The sequence below is a fragment of the Argentina silus genome (genome assembly GCF_951799395.1).
Source record: "Argentina silus genome assembly, chromosome: 17".
NCBI lineage: Eukaryota > Metazoa > Chordata > Actinopteri > Argentiniformes > Argentinidae > Argentina > Argentina silus.
In genome coordinates, this window is record NC_139671.1 from 370,393 (window position 1) to 385,392 (window position 15,000).

Below are 15,000 nucleotides of genomic sequence, written 5' to 3' on the forward strand. Positions count from 1 at the left end.
AGAGAGAGAGAGAGACAGAGACACACACACAGAGAGAGAGAGAGAGAGAGAGAGAGACACAGAGAGAGAGAGAGAGACAAACAGAGACACACACAGAGAGAGAGAGAGAGAGAGACAGAGACACAGAGAGAGAAAGAGAGGGAGAGAGAGAGAGAGAGACAGAGACACAGAGAGAGAAAGAGAGGGAGAGAGAGAGAGAGAGACAGAGACACAGAGAGAGAAAGAGAGGGAGAGAGAGAGAGAGAGACAGAGACACAGGGAGAGAAAGAGAGGGAGAGAGAGAGAGAGAGAGAGTCCTGTAGCCAGCTAGCCTGGGAGGCCCTGAAGGTCTCAGTCAGAGATCAGCCGTAATGAGCCGTCTCCAACAAGTCAGAACAACAAATCAATGCTCCTCCTCCTGCTGCGTCTCCCAGTCATCAGCCAGTGGAAGTGAAGCAGAGGGCTGAGGAACCGGCGCCTGTGTTTCTGGTCCGTTCAGACCCGAGTCCTCTGACAGACGGTCCTCTCATCCACACAGGCTGACAACAAACACCTTCCGCTACCGTCGGTGGGACCAATCAGACGTCACAGTCTTCACTTCTCTAAAGGACGTCTTTCCGGAAGGATGACAGCCACAAGCAGTCGCGGTGCTTTTGTCTGGTTCAGGTACCGCACACGTGGGTCAGAGTTAGGTTGAGTGGGTTACCAGGTGTAAAGAGACAGGTATTTAGTCTACGGAGGAAGACAGACAGTGACTCTGTCGTCCTGACAGTCTGTCTGAAAAGCCCCAAACCCAGCCCCAGCCCTAACCCTAGCCCCATCCCCATCATCAGCCCCCAGCCCTAGCCCCATCATCAGCCCCTAGCCCTAGCTCTAGCCCCATCCCCTGCCCCATCCCCTGCCTCTGTCCCATCCCCATCCCCTGCCCGGGCCCCATCCCCTGCTCCAATCCCCGACCCCTGCCCCATCCCCTGCCCCGGCCCCATCCCCATCCCCGGCCCCATCTCCGGCCCCTGCCCCTGCCCCGGCCCCATCCCCGGCCCCTGCCCCATCCCCGGCCCCATCTCCGGCCCCTGCCCCGGCCCCATCCCCGGCCCCTGCCCCATCCCCGGCCCTGGCCCCATCTCCTGCCCCTGCCCCTGCCCCATCCCCATCCCCGGCCCCTGCCCCATCCCCAGCCCCTGCCCCATCCCCGGCCCCATCCCCGGCCCTGGCCCCATCCCCGGCCCCATCCCCAGCCCCTGCCCCATCCCCGGCCCCGGCCCCATCCCCGGCCCCTGCCCCGGCCCCGGCCCCATCCCCGGCCCCTGCCCGGGCCCCGGCCCCATCCCCGGCCCTGGCCCCATCTCCTGCCCCGGCTATGAGTCTCCTCTTCTAATGAACATAATACCTTCCACCGCCCACACATCCCTCTGCCAGCTGAGACGGCCCCAGGGTGATGGATGCTCTCCCTCAGGAAATTAAAGGACCAGGCCAACGTCTTGGCAACACACATCTCCTGGCAGAGATCCCAGCCGTTCTTCAAAGGGTGACCAGGTGCTCGGGAGGTAAACCTTCTGATGGGGGAACCCAGAACCCAGAACCCAGGAGCATGCCTCCTGCACTGGCCACGTGTTGTCATCAACGGACAAACAAGTCACACCTCAGATGGCGTCACCGCGGTGACTGTGTTGTGACACTGGGAGTAGAACTCTAGAAGCAGCATTGTGTCTTGGCCTACAACAGCCAAAGCGTGATTGAAAGAGATTGAAGGACTCCAAGTGATCAATCAGGGATCAATAATAAAGGATCAGACGGTGGATCCTCAGAGACAAGACGGGTGCAACAGCAGCAGACAAGAAGGTGCCTGGGAGAAGGTTCTGGATCAGCCATTTCTCAAAGTCTAATTCTGCTGTGCATTCACAGTTCTACCTCTGATGTCCCTTCAAAATCTAAACTGTACGGATGCAGCGGTTAACAGACTGATTATTGATTCTAACCTGGCATGTTCATTTGATGAGGAATCTTTTCTGAATTTGTAACAATAATAATTGTAATGTTTGCATCTGGACTCATTTTTTGTATCCTTCACCGTGTGCATCCCATAATCCCCTGGGCCCTGAAGGTACACATGTATGCTACATCATTGTTATGATCATTCTTTCTTTATAGAAATAAAAAAAGTTGTTCCATCACTTTGTAGTTGTAAGACTGAATGTGTGTCAAAACATCATCAAAAGCGAAATATTTATTTAAGTTTATGCCAGGGTACAGACAGGTAAATAAATAACAGATCGTCTGTATCGTTATTGGCCCGGCTGGGTTGTGAATAATCTGCACCGGCCCAGAATGCTCCTATCGGTGCATCTCTGCTCAGAAGAGGCCTGTGATAGGCAGGAACAGTCTGGCCGGTTTCCTCAGAGCTGAGTCAGTCTGAAAAGGAGCCTGACAGCTTCCATGTCAGGGCATCAATGAAGCCTTTCTGTCCAATAAAACCATCCAGCTCTACTACATCAGCAAATGTCACATTTCCAAAAACAGGATTGAATTTCACACAGAGCGGAATGGTGGAAAAGCTGGGTCCTAAATCACTCATCTAAGTCTCATTTCACAGTCCTGACGTTGTGAAACATGGTGGACTGGCACTTACTACTTCCCAGCGGAAAAGCTCAACGCAAATATACTCAGCTGGGAGCTCCAAGTACGACAAATACACTGAGGGTTCATTTAATAAAGGTGTGTGTGTGTGTGTGTGTGTGTGTCTTTGATACAGGGCTGCTCTGTGCTGCCTACAGTTTGAGAGTGGGCACAAGTCAATGTTTTAAAATCAATTTCAAATTAGCACTTTGAATAACCCTAGCCATCCTTGATCAATACGCTTGTTGAGAAATGCTGATTACAGACAACAAAGGCCCGTGTGATATTAATATTCAAGGCTTTATGGCTTTGTGGAGTTAAGGTCAGCCAATGTACCGTACTGAGCCAAAACCAAAAACTAAAAAACACCTAAGCCAGGCTCCAACCATCCACAGACCAGAGCTCCAACCATCCACAGACCAGAGCTCCAACCATCCACAGACCAGAGCTCCAACCATCCACAGACCAGAGCTCCAACAACCCACAGACCAGAGCTCCAACCATCCACAGACCAGAGCTCCAACCATCCACAGACCAGAGCTCCAACCATCCACAGACCAGAGCTCCAACCATCCACAGACCAGAGCTCCAACCATCCACAGACCAGAGCTCCAACCATCCACAGACCAGAGCTCCAACCATCCACAGACCAGAGCTCCAACCATCCACAGACCAGAGCTCCAACCATCCACAGACCAGAGCTCCAACAACCCACAGACCAGAGCTCCAACCATCCACAGACCAGAGCTCCAACAACCCACAGACCAGAGCTCCAACCATCCACAGACCAGAGCTTTATCCTGAGACGGCTCAGCTACGGCGACTCCTGCCGGGTGTTTCTGGTGCTGCTGTGTTCGGGAGCGACCAGGAAAGGCCTGGGGGGTGAAAGCTGAATGCCAGAGCTGCCCTGCAGCTGGTTATCTCCATCTCTACTCTGATAACACCAACCACCGACTCCATTCAAATGACAATCCAAACACAAACGCCCAGGAAGCGCCTGTGTGAAGGTCACATGTTTACAAGGCGGCAGACCGTTCAGAACAGCATGAAACACTTCTACTTCTTCACTTCTGAGTGGCTTTAGTAGAGAGCTGGTGATATCGTGCCTTGGGAAAAGTACATTAGCTGTTAGGGTTTAGGGTTTAGGGTTCGGGTTAGGGTATATTAAATTGGTGTATATTAAAGTCTAGTCAGCTGTGTTGTCGATGGAGACAGTAGTATAATCATCATGTCTTTGAACAGTTGATCACACGTCTCTTGAAAAGGCCATGTCATGTATGACAATAGAGCTTGTCTAAACCGCGGGAGAACAATAGGCAGAGAGCCGTCCAACAAACACAGCCATCATCAAACTCCCCGACAGCCTTTTGTTCTCCTGGACTTGTTAAAAAAACTAGAACTTTCTTTCTGAAACGTTTTTTTAAAAAAAATGACAATGGCAGCAACTGAGAGTGAAGACTTCTCGCCCCAGATCTGCCAAAGGGGATGGCGATATGTTTCCTAAACAGTTAACCACTGGCGAAGCCCTGGGGATCAGTTTGGTCCAGAGATATGATGGCGGTTGGAGTCACATCGCGGCGGGCGGCTCACAATGTCTCCCTCTGTGCTTCCATTACGCCCATGCTGCTTAACATCCAATGTTCCTCCTTCTGAAACAATACAACACTGAGGCCATTCACGAGGCCAGGCCGAGAGCAGCAAAAAACATAATCCATCGACTGTACTTGGGAGGGGGAAACTCATTTAGCCACAGGCAAGAATCTGTCCTTCCTCTGGTGTTTGTGGGGGTGTGGGGGTGGGGGTGTGTGTGGGGGGGGGTTGAGTAAGGGAACGTCAAGGATGGCCAGTGGGGTTTGAGTGGAATGTTCCTTTATTTTCCTTTAGATGAATGTGTGTCATCCAGACGGATACGGGGACATGACTGACCAATGGCGGCCTATCGTACTTCACTGTCCTGCCAATCACTGTGTCTCTTCCTTCATGTTTGTTTGTAAAGTTGGGATGAAACGTAGAGAGGCATCGTCCTGATCCATCTGAGAGACACGTCTTTGAGGTGAGTGTCCCAGGGGCTTCAGAACTTCTCAGACTCTGGGACTCTGACAGACAGGATAGTTCTGATGTTTTTGGGAGTGTGTCCCTCCCTCTCTGGTATGTATCAGTTTTTATTGGACAGAGACAGTAGAGAAAGACAGGAAGTAAGGAGGAGAGGGCATGGGCCGGATTCTAACCCATGCCGACATGGGTGTATGTGTACACTGTAGGCCATGGTGCCAGACCACTGGCCACGCCAGGCACCAGAGTTCAGATCTTTGATCAGACACCCCTGAAACAACTGGAATAACCCCCACTCTTACCAGAATCCTCCAGGTTAGGGTTAGGGTGTAGAACGCAACTGGGATCCTCGTAAAAAGGACTATACATGTGAGGAGGAGATGCTGGTCCTGGCTGCTCCTCCAACCTTGTACGTAAGCTTGACGTTGGCCACTGAAAGACCGTGAGCCACTCCCCTCCTCCCTCCTCCTCTTCTCGTCCCTCCCTCCTCCTCCCCCCTCCCTCCCCACTCCTCCCTGACATCTGCAGCGACTGCAAGAACAGAATAGTGTATTCTGGAATGCTAGCCCGCGCACCGCGCTGCTCTCCGCACTACAAGGATGTTATTATGTAGCGAGTGGCAGCCCCATGGGAGGCTGGACCACGGCCAGGAGGACCAGGCAGGGCAGGGCAGGGCCCAGGGGAGGGGGGTAGGGGTGTAGGGGGGTAGAGGGGTAGGGGGGTGGGGGGTAGGGGTGTAGGGGGATAGAGGGGTAGGGGGGTGGGGGGTAGAGGGGTAGGGGGGTAGAGGGGTAGGGGGGTGGGGGGTAGGGGGTAGAGGTGTATTGGGTAGGGGGGGTAGGGTAGGGGCCTGGGCCAGGAGGCAGGACTGGAAGCATATTCATAAAGCATCTCAGAGTAGAAGTGCTGGTCCAGGATCAGTTTGGCCTTTCAGATCATAGTGAATACGATTATATGGACAGGAAGGTTGCTGGTTCGATCCCCATCCCAGGAGAGAGCCGGGTGGCCACTGTCGCTGTGCCCTTGAGCAAGGCATTTACCTCCTAAACCAAGGTCAGGTTTAGAAGGCAGAAAACTCTTGGAAACAGGGAGGGTGAAACCTGAATTTGGCCAATAGGACAATAGGACACGAGGACACGTACAGATGTTTGTTTTCGGTTTAAGGCTTTGCTACACTGCTCCACCAGAGCCCAGCCCTGCTCCTCCCTGCTCCACCAGAGCCCAGCCCTGCTCCTCCCTGCTCCTCCAGAGCCCAGCCCTGCTCCGCATAGTCACCACCGACATTCATATCAATAAAAATGCAATTCATTACAGCGTGCTTTAAGTGCTGCGGCCACTCAGCCAGAGGTCCGGGGGGGGGGAGATTATGGCGGTTAATTATAGGGAAACAAATAATTGTTTGGAGGCAACCGCCGATTGATTGACTGTTGTAGTGAGGAGACGGCGGTCCTTGGGCTAGCCCATGAATGATAGCAGTAAAGACGTCACAACGATGGAGGAACCTGAAGTGGTTTCCACTCAAACCCAGTTCCAGCCTGATCTCTGATCTCTACTCAACCAGGTCTGTCTCTGAGAGAAAATCACTGTTCAAGAGTCCTGGAGCAAGGCAGTAATAGCTAGCCACTGCTACAGTATAACAGCTTGTTGTTATTATTATGATCGTACTGCACATTGATATTGTTTGCCTGTTGCGTTGTCGAGGAGTTGCTGACCCTGAAGCATTTCCTGACGTTGTATCCTGTACAACAGCAACCGTTTCCTCTGGTGACGTCATTATTGAACTGGGTCTGATTGGCGACAGGCTCCACCCACAGACGGCGGTCTCCCGCCTCTCTGTCAGGGTTAGGTCCCCTCAACAACACCCACGGACCGCTCCTCTGATCACCAAGACATTCCCAAACAAAGGAAAGTCAGGATGAGACAGTAAATAACAGTATTTGTGATTATTGTGACATTGCACTAGAAATGTATATTGATATTGTTTGATTGTTCCGTTGTTGAGGAGTTGCCTTAAAGCATTTCATCACATTGTATCCTGTATATTTGTTTAAATGACCATTACAATATGATTTGGCTGTTCCTAATGAGAGGAGGCTGTTCCTAATGAGGAGGAGGAGGCTGTTCCTAATGAGGAGGAGGAGGCTGTTTCTAATGAGGAGGAGGAGGCTGTTCCTAATGAGGAGGAGGAGGAGGCTGTTCCTAATGAGGAGGAGAAGGAGGCTGTTCCTAATGAGGAGGAGGAGGAAGCTGTTCCTAATGAGGAGGAGGAGGAAGCTGTTCCGAATGAGGATGAGGAAGCTGTTCCTAATGAGGAGGAGGAGGAAGCTGTTCCTAATGAGAGAGAGTTTTTATTTCCTCTCCAACCCTCTCTCCAGACAGAGGCCGCTTGGCTTGGTCCAGCGGCTGAGAGGAGAGGAGAGGAGAGGAGATGAGAGGAGAGGAGAACCGCCTCCCTCCTCCTGAAACAACGGTCTAGTCACCCAGAGACATGTCAATGGTGACCTCCAGTGGCATGTAGCATTACTGGTGCTGTCGGCCTCTCTCTCCCCTTCCTGACCAATCAAGACCCTAAACCAGCCAGAAGAATTCATCCAAATGGTAAACAAAAATCTTAAAAAGACAGATTTCCTGTCTAAAACCCACCCGGCCAATAATTGAGAAACATTATGACTAAGCATAGGCTATTTGAAATAACCATCCTATCCAAAAGATAATAGGTCCTTGACCTAAATTGGCTGAAAATGGAAATCTGACAGACTTCATCAAAAGGTCTGACAAACGTCTAGGCAGGGCGAGGCCTCTTTCATTCTCACTGAATAATAATGTCATGAGGTCTGAAACACCCTGACAGGACGACAGCTGACTCACTCCAAACTGGAAAAACATGTTCCACAGATTATCATTCCTCTGCTTGGCTAATCTACCTCACAGAATATCATTCTGTTGCTATGAGGGATTATTAATGCACAAAGTAGAGTGACGACGTCAGGTGACCAACCAGGAGGAGAGTACGTCTAAACCACTGGCTATGATGGTTAGCATACGGTTAGCTCAGTGAGCTTACTGCTCCATTGATATATATATATCTGCCATTTAGTTGATGCTTTTATCCAAAGTGACTTACATTACAGTGAGTGCATACATCTCAGTATAGATGGTCCCAGCAGGAATCAAACCCACAACCTAAGGGTTGTTAGCGCCATGCTCTACCAACTGAGACACAGAGGACCACTGAGAACAGGACATGAGGGTATTCTGGGCTAAGGTTAGGCTACAGGACATGAGGGTATTCTGGGCTAAGGTTAGGCTACAGGACATGAGGGTATTCTGGGCTAAGGTTAGGCTACAGGGGGTCTGTGCCCCCAGCGGTGACCCTGGCCTGTCATCAGAAGGCCCACCGTCATCCTGACAATGGAGATAACAGACAAATCAGGAAGAGGCCTGTTGTAAATATGCAAATGACCTACTCTTCTACTGGCATCAACATGTAAATGTGTTCAACCTCTTCCTTCCTCCTCCCCGCCGGTTTCACACCACAGCTGGCCTGCCAGCCTCCCGCCGCAGAGGCCGGTGGAAGCAGGAATCGGAGGACGGGATCACACGTGTTTGATAGCGTTCCTCGTCCTACTCCATGCGTTACAGTGAGCCGGGCCTCTGATTTCTACCTCCGCCGGCCTCTGGTGGAGGGGAAATGCAAAACAGGATGGTTCCCATATTCCCAGAGCTGAGGAGCGTCCTTGGCCTGTCTGTGGGTTCTACATAATCATGCTAGATGAGTACAAAGGGACTGGATTTACATTCTACCTCATGAAGCCGATGCTCTGTGAACGTCACGCACTGCAGGATGGAAACACAAATGCAACAGCTACCGTTAGCTACCGTTAGCTACCGTTAGCTACCGCCAGACGGACGGTGACGAGGGCCTCCAGCTGTGTTTACATTCTGCAGTTTGGGACATTGGGACAGTTTGGGACATTGGGACAGTTTGGGACATTGGGACAGTTTGAAGCGTATTCCAGGTGATCAATGGTCATGTTGTCTAGTATGTTCATACAGAGCATTACGATGCAGGCAACCCTGCCACAGACACACACCCTCCCCTAGCAACCCTGCCACAGACACACACCCTCCCCTAGCAACCCTGCCACAGACACACACCCTCCCCTAGCAACCCTGCCACAGACACACACCCTCCCCTAGCAACCCTGCCACAGACACACACCCTCCCCTAGCAACCCTGCCACAGACACACACCCTCCCCTAGCAACCCTGCCACAGACACACACCCTCCCCTAGCAACCCTGCCACAGACACAAACCTTCTCCTAGCAACCCTGCCACAGACACACACCCTCCCCTAGCAACCCTGCCACAGACACACACCTTCCCCTAGCAACCCTGCCACAGACACACACCTTCCCCTAGCAACCCTGCCACAGACACACACCTTCCCCTAGCAACCCTGCCACAGACACACACCTTCCCCTAGCAACCCTGCCACAGATACACACCTTCCCCTAGCAACCCTGCCACAGATACACACCTTTCCCTAGCAACCCTGCCACAGATACACACCTTTCCCTAACAACTCGGATTACTGCCAAGAGGAATGGCTGGACAGGTGCACCCACTAAAATCATCTTGGGGAGGATGGGGACCTACTTAAACTAGACTTGGGGGGGAGGGGGACCTACTTAAACTAGACTTGGGGGGATGGGGACCAACTTAAACTAGACTTGGGGGGATGGGGACCAACTTAAACTAGACTTGGGGGGATGGGGACCTACTTAAACTAGACTTGGGGGGATGGGGACCTACTTAAACTAGACTTGGGGGGATGGGGACCTACTTAAACTAGACTTGGGGAGGATGAGGACCTACTTAAACTAGACTTGGGGGGATGGGGACCAACTTAAACTAGACTTGGGGAGTCTTGTCAAACTCTAATGTTGAATGGGCACATTTGAAGTCCATGATGTCTAAACGTCTCAGCAGTGATGTGGACTAGAACTCCACACACGTGAGAGCCAGGCTCAGCTCAGTGGGCTGATGCCATCTTCAATGAGCTCAATATGGAGGTAAAATGACTCACCACACATCATAAAGCATAGGTAAGGTACACCTTTACCTGATAACAACTTCAGACGACTTTATGACAGCTTAGCCAGGCCTGACTCATCCTCATCCTCATCCACGCAGGTCTTCATACCACAAAAACAACCCACAGAAACCCCTTTAAACTACACCTTCACAAGACCAGGATCAGGCTTTGCTGTCGTACCAGACACCGTGTCAGTGTTGCTGTGTTGTTGTTGTTGTTGATGTCGTAGTTGAGTTGTTGTGGCTAACCTGACCGCCTAGCTAACGTTAGCCTCTTCTAACCATCATCAGGAGCAGCAACAGCACAGTAAACACACAACTACACACAAAAACACCGAGTTGATCGTCAAACCTGTCAATATAAAACAGAGCTGCCACTGACAGCTAGCCCGCTAGCTAACTGGCTGTCAACACACAATAACAGCTAGCTGTCAAACTGGCTAGGCTAGGCTAGGCTAGGCTAGGCTAGGCTAGCCGGGCAGAAGCCGCTCACAGTAGTAGGCCACCACGGGGTCGCGGCTCTCATGCTCCTGCGCCGTCCTCAGGTGGTGCTGGATGGCTTTCAGCTGCGGGGGAAGAGCCATGCTGGACCGTCGAGACCCTCGGATATGGATCAACACCGGGAAGCGCTGCTCTGCTGCTCTGCTGCTCTGCTCCTCCTCCTCCTCCTCCTCGTCTCCGCTCTGCTGCTCTGCTGCTCCTCCTCCTCCTCGTCTCCGCTCTGCGGCGGCGCGGCGCGGCGCGGCGCGGCGCTTCTTCCGCGTCCTGGTCCGGGGGGCGCAGCGCCCCTGCAGGACAGGACGACTTAGCAGCATCAGCATCCGAATCTGGATGCATCATCATCATCATCATCATCATCATCATCATCATCATCATCATCATTTACATTTCAGACATTTATCAGACGCCTTTATCCAAAGCGACTTACAATAAATGCATTTGTTTAAGTAAGTGAATCATCTATCCAAGACAAAGTAATCTATGCTCACACCAGGGGCCATTGGCAGTCCCAATAATCATCATCATCATCATCATCATCATCATCATCATCATCATCTTCATCATCATCATCATCATCATCACCATCATCTTCATCTTCATCATCATCATCATCATCGTCATCACCATCACCCGACTTCCAACTCCAGATAGTTTTTTTTTCTCCATATATAATAATAATATGAATATGAATAATAATATGAATACATTATATTTGTATAGAGCTTTCTCATGGACTCAAAGGACTTTACATGTCAAAAATATGAAAGTAAAAATATAGGAGGACAGTCACAGAACATCCAACCCTGTATTATAAAGAAGGGCAGGAGGAGATAGATATGTTTGATTAATTAAACATTAATTAAACATGATGAATCTCAGTAGCTGTCTTTGTGTGTTACTGACACAGGAGACCACTGTGATATATCCAGATGAACATGTCTGGCCTGTTCTATGTTCCAACCAATACCTGACATTACGTGACATCATGGTTCATATGTTAGAGTTCACTAGGACTGTAAAACCCAACGATGCGTTGTGATTACACTTCATATCCACTTCTCAGGAAATGACATCACGTGTCGTGGGACTGGGATCCAGCCTTGAAACTGCTCAGGAGAGACACCTGTTACTGCCAGAGAGCACAGCTGTCCATCATCCGGCCCTGGGTCAGTACGAAGAGCAACAGCAGTAATAGCTAGCTGTCTTTCATAACCAGACGGCAAATCATATAGAAACACACGGCAGTGTTATAAACATGTTTAATCAGTCATCTCACTGGCACGGTGGAGACAGAGGAAAATGATTGTTACCTAAGAAGCAGCATGAACAGACAGTTTGAACAATAGTCTAAACATATGAGTTGGTCATAAAATGTGCCCCTTTTATTAAACAAAGCAGAGAAGTGAAGTCGTACTTTATTACACATGGGAAAGTCAGAACAGTCAGAACAGTCAGAACAGTCAGAACAGTCACAGACCTGTCAGCCAGCCGACCCTCCTCACCCTTTACCCCAAGAGCACCGGACATGGCAGCTGACCAGGAGAGGCTGCTGGAGGTAGAAATCAGAGGACGGGCTCATTGTAATGCATAATCCTCATTCCATTCCATGCATTACAATGAGCCCGTCCTCCGATTTCTACCTCCACCAGCCTCCCCTGCAACTGAACATTAGTCAAACCAAACAACAAACAAAACTAATTAGATGATGTTCTCCCGCGGGGTATTTTCGTGACGTTTGCAGCCATAGTGAGCTCCATGTTTTTAGCTTCTCCGAAATCACTATGGTTTTTACAGTAACAAGAGGTAAACAAACCAGGCCGACCTCTCTGACAGACCCTGGGATATGCAGATGTACACGGGTTGCTAATGAGTCGATCCCACTTCCCCCCCCCAAAAAAAAATACTCCTGGGATCTTCTGTCATCTCTCCGTTTGACAGTTACCTCAGTCAGCTTACTGTACACAACGTAAGAGGCAGACTTTAAACCCATCCATGTGTCGGAGCACCAGAATGTCATGTTGTACCTGAGATGATGCACTGAGCTGAACACAAGAACACAAGTTGGATGGATGCCTGATAGATACACAGATACATAACAGAAGAGGTAATCATTTTCAGTACGGCGACAACACTGTATGGAAATCAAAGCATTATGTATATGATACTGTACTACAAGCTCAGAAAAGGGCCATAGAAAGAGAGAGTGTATAGAACAGGTCAGATTCAGGCTCCATGCTCAGTGTGAGCAGCGCTGGTAGCAGCAGAGACGCCCGTCAGCGTGACTGCCTGGTAGATCTGCTAGCATGGACGGCCATTTTCTTTTCACTGTTGGTTTTCACTTTTCATATGGTAAACATTCGTATTATATATATATTTCAAAACCTTCATTTTCTAAACTGATTCATTTTCGATTTACCAGATGACAAATCTTTGAAATTCAAACTGATTTGAGAATCTAAATATATTTCTGTACTTCAATTAAATTTGATCATAACCTTGGAAAATTAAAAAGGCCAAATACTGTAACCAAATACTGTAACCAAATACTGTAACTAAATACTGGAACCAAATACTGGAACCAAATACTGGAACCAGTTCAAGATGAAAGGCAGACATCACCTGCCATTTTGTCTTTAGGCCTCTGCCAAAATATGCCTCAAATAGGAATCAATTTCTAGCTTGTGCCATTGAGTGTTAGGTTGGGTGTTAGGTTGGGTGTTAGGTTGGGTGTTAGGTTGGGTGTTAGGTTGGGTACTAGGTTGGGTGTTAGGTTGGGTACTAGGTTGGGTGTTAGGTTGGGTGTTAGGTTGGGTACTAGGTTGGGTGTTAGGTTGGGTGTTAGGTTGGGTGTTAGGTTGGGTACTAGGTTGGGTGTTAGGTTGGGTACTAGGTTGGGTGTTAGGTTGGGTACTAGGTTGGGTGTTAGGTTGGGTGTTAGGTTGGGTACTAGGTTGGGTACTAGGTTGGGTGTTAGGTTGGGTGTTAGGTTGGGTACTAGGTTGGGTGTTAGGTTGGGTGTTAGGTTGGGTACTAGGTTGGGTGTTAGGTTGGGTGTTAGGTTGGGTGTTAGGTTGGGTGTTAGGTTGGGTACTAGGTTGGGTGTTAGGTTGGGTGTTAGGTTGGGTACTAGGTTGGGTGTTAGGTTGGGTGTTAGGTTGGGTGTTAGGTTGGGTACTAGGTTGGGTGTTAGGTTGGGTGTTAGGTTGGGTGTTAGGTTGGGTGTTAGGTTGGGTGTTAGGTTGGGTGTTAGGTTGGGTACTAGGTTGGGTGTTAGGTTGGGTGTTAGGTTGGGTGTTAGGTTGGGTACTAGGTTGGGTGTTAGGTTGGGTGTTAGGTTGGGTACTAGGTTGGGTGTTAGGTTGGGTGTTAGGTTGGGTGTTAGGTTGGGTGTTAGGTTGGGTGTTAGGTTGGGTGTTAGGTTGGGTACTAGGTTGGGTGTGAGGTTGGGTGTTAGGTTGGGTGTTAGGTTGGGTGTTAGGTTGAGTACTAGGTTGGGTGTTAGGTTGGGTACTAGGTTGAGTGTTAGGTTGGGTGTTAGGTTGGGTGTTAGGTTGGGTGTTAGGTTGGGTACTAGGTTGAGTGTTAGGTTGGGTGTTAGGTTGGGTACTAGGTTGGGTGTTAGGTTGGGTGTTAGGTTGGGTACTAGGTTGGGTACTAGGTTGGGTGTTAGGTTGGGTGTTAGGTTGGGTACTAGGTTGGGTGTTAGGTTGGGTGTTAGGTTGGGTACTAGGTTGGGTGTGAGGTTGGGTGTTAGGTTGGGTACTAGGGTTACCCCTGAGGACAAGGCATTGGCTATAATGTTTAACATAGTTGATGAACATGAGAATTAGACCACGTTACCGTGGTAACGTATGCTTGTCTATCAGTCAATAGGCCCCTATGTGACGACAACAATGCCGTCCAGTCCTACAGGCACAAAGACTCTGGTTGGTGAAAGAGGAAAACTCTAGAACGCTGGCGCCATTTTGTCTGTTTTCCTGCCTGTGTGATGGAGCTGGCTCGGTGACCCACGCTCGCATACGGACTAACCCTGCCTGCCTAGGACCCAAAGCTGATGCCTAGGCTTTAGCTTGGCAGGCTAATGCTGTCGTGTGGCGCGTAGGCAACCCGGGTTCGAACCCAGTCGGTTATACTATGCTAGCTGATGTGACACAGCTTCAGTATACTGTCCATGGGAGGCTGGTACCGTTCCTCAGTCCGTTCCTCCGTTTTCTACCTCCCCCAGCCTCCCCCTGATACCATCCTACTGAGAACCGCTGGTTGAAACCTGTGTTACAAGATGTGAACAGTGGCGTTATGGAAATAAATGTCTTTGTGTGTTTGAACTCCCAACAGAAAAAAAAAGCAGAGGTAAGTTGTTTGTTTTTCGGCCTTCTGGAGTCCATGTCAGACCTGGCCTAGGTCACACAGCAGCCGTGACATATGACCTCAAGAAATCTCTGTCGTCTTTGTCGTCATGAGTAAAGAGGGGGGGCAAGGGGGGGTGGGGGGTGGGGGTGGGGGGGTGGTGGGTGGGAGGGGGGGGGACGTCTCACTGGTTGTTCAGGTACCCCAACCTCCGGCAGAGTATCTCGAAGATCTCGGCCACGCAGAGGAGCACGGTGATGACGGTGAAGGTGTACATGGCGCTCAGGAAGATGGTCTTCTCAAAGTGTTCGGGCACCATGCACTTGGTCACGTTGAAGGCCTTCTCCAGGGCGCTGGCATCGCACCGGTACACCGGGTGGACCAGGAAGCCGAACAGGTGACTCTG

The 15,000-nt window shown here is 50.3% G+C and overlaps 2 protein-coding genes across 2 annotated transcripts in view; one reads left to right on the forward strand and one right to left on the reverse strand.

Annotated features, from left to right (window-relative positions):
* Positions 1–604: 604 nt before the first annotated feature.
* On the forward strand, positions 605–1,443 carry LOC310817954 (uncharacterized protein; the record flags this gene model as incomplete). The annotated part of the gene is made up of 2 exons (XM_083688712.1): positions 605–656; positions 851–1,443. 2 exons carry the CDS (start codon positions 605–607, stop codon positions 1,441–1,443), a joined length of 645 nt encoding a protein of 214 aa, XP_083544838.1.
* A 13,335-nt stretch (positions 1,444–14,778) lies between these two features.
* Positions 14,779–15,000, reverse strand: part of gje1a (gap junction protein epsilon 1a) — a gene marked incomplete at both ends in the record, with an annotated part of 2,286 nt that continues 2,064 nt past the window's right edge. Inside the window, one exon of the mRNA XM_083688566.1 lies at positions 14,779–15,000. This exon is cut by the window's right edge and continues 174 nt beyond it. Within this exon, the coding sequence (XP_083544692.1) occupies positions 14,779–15,000 (222 nt within the window).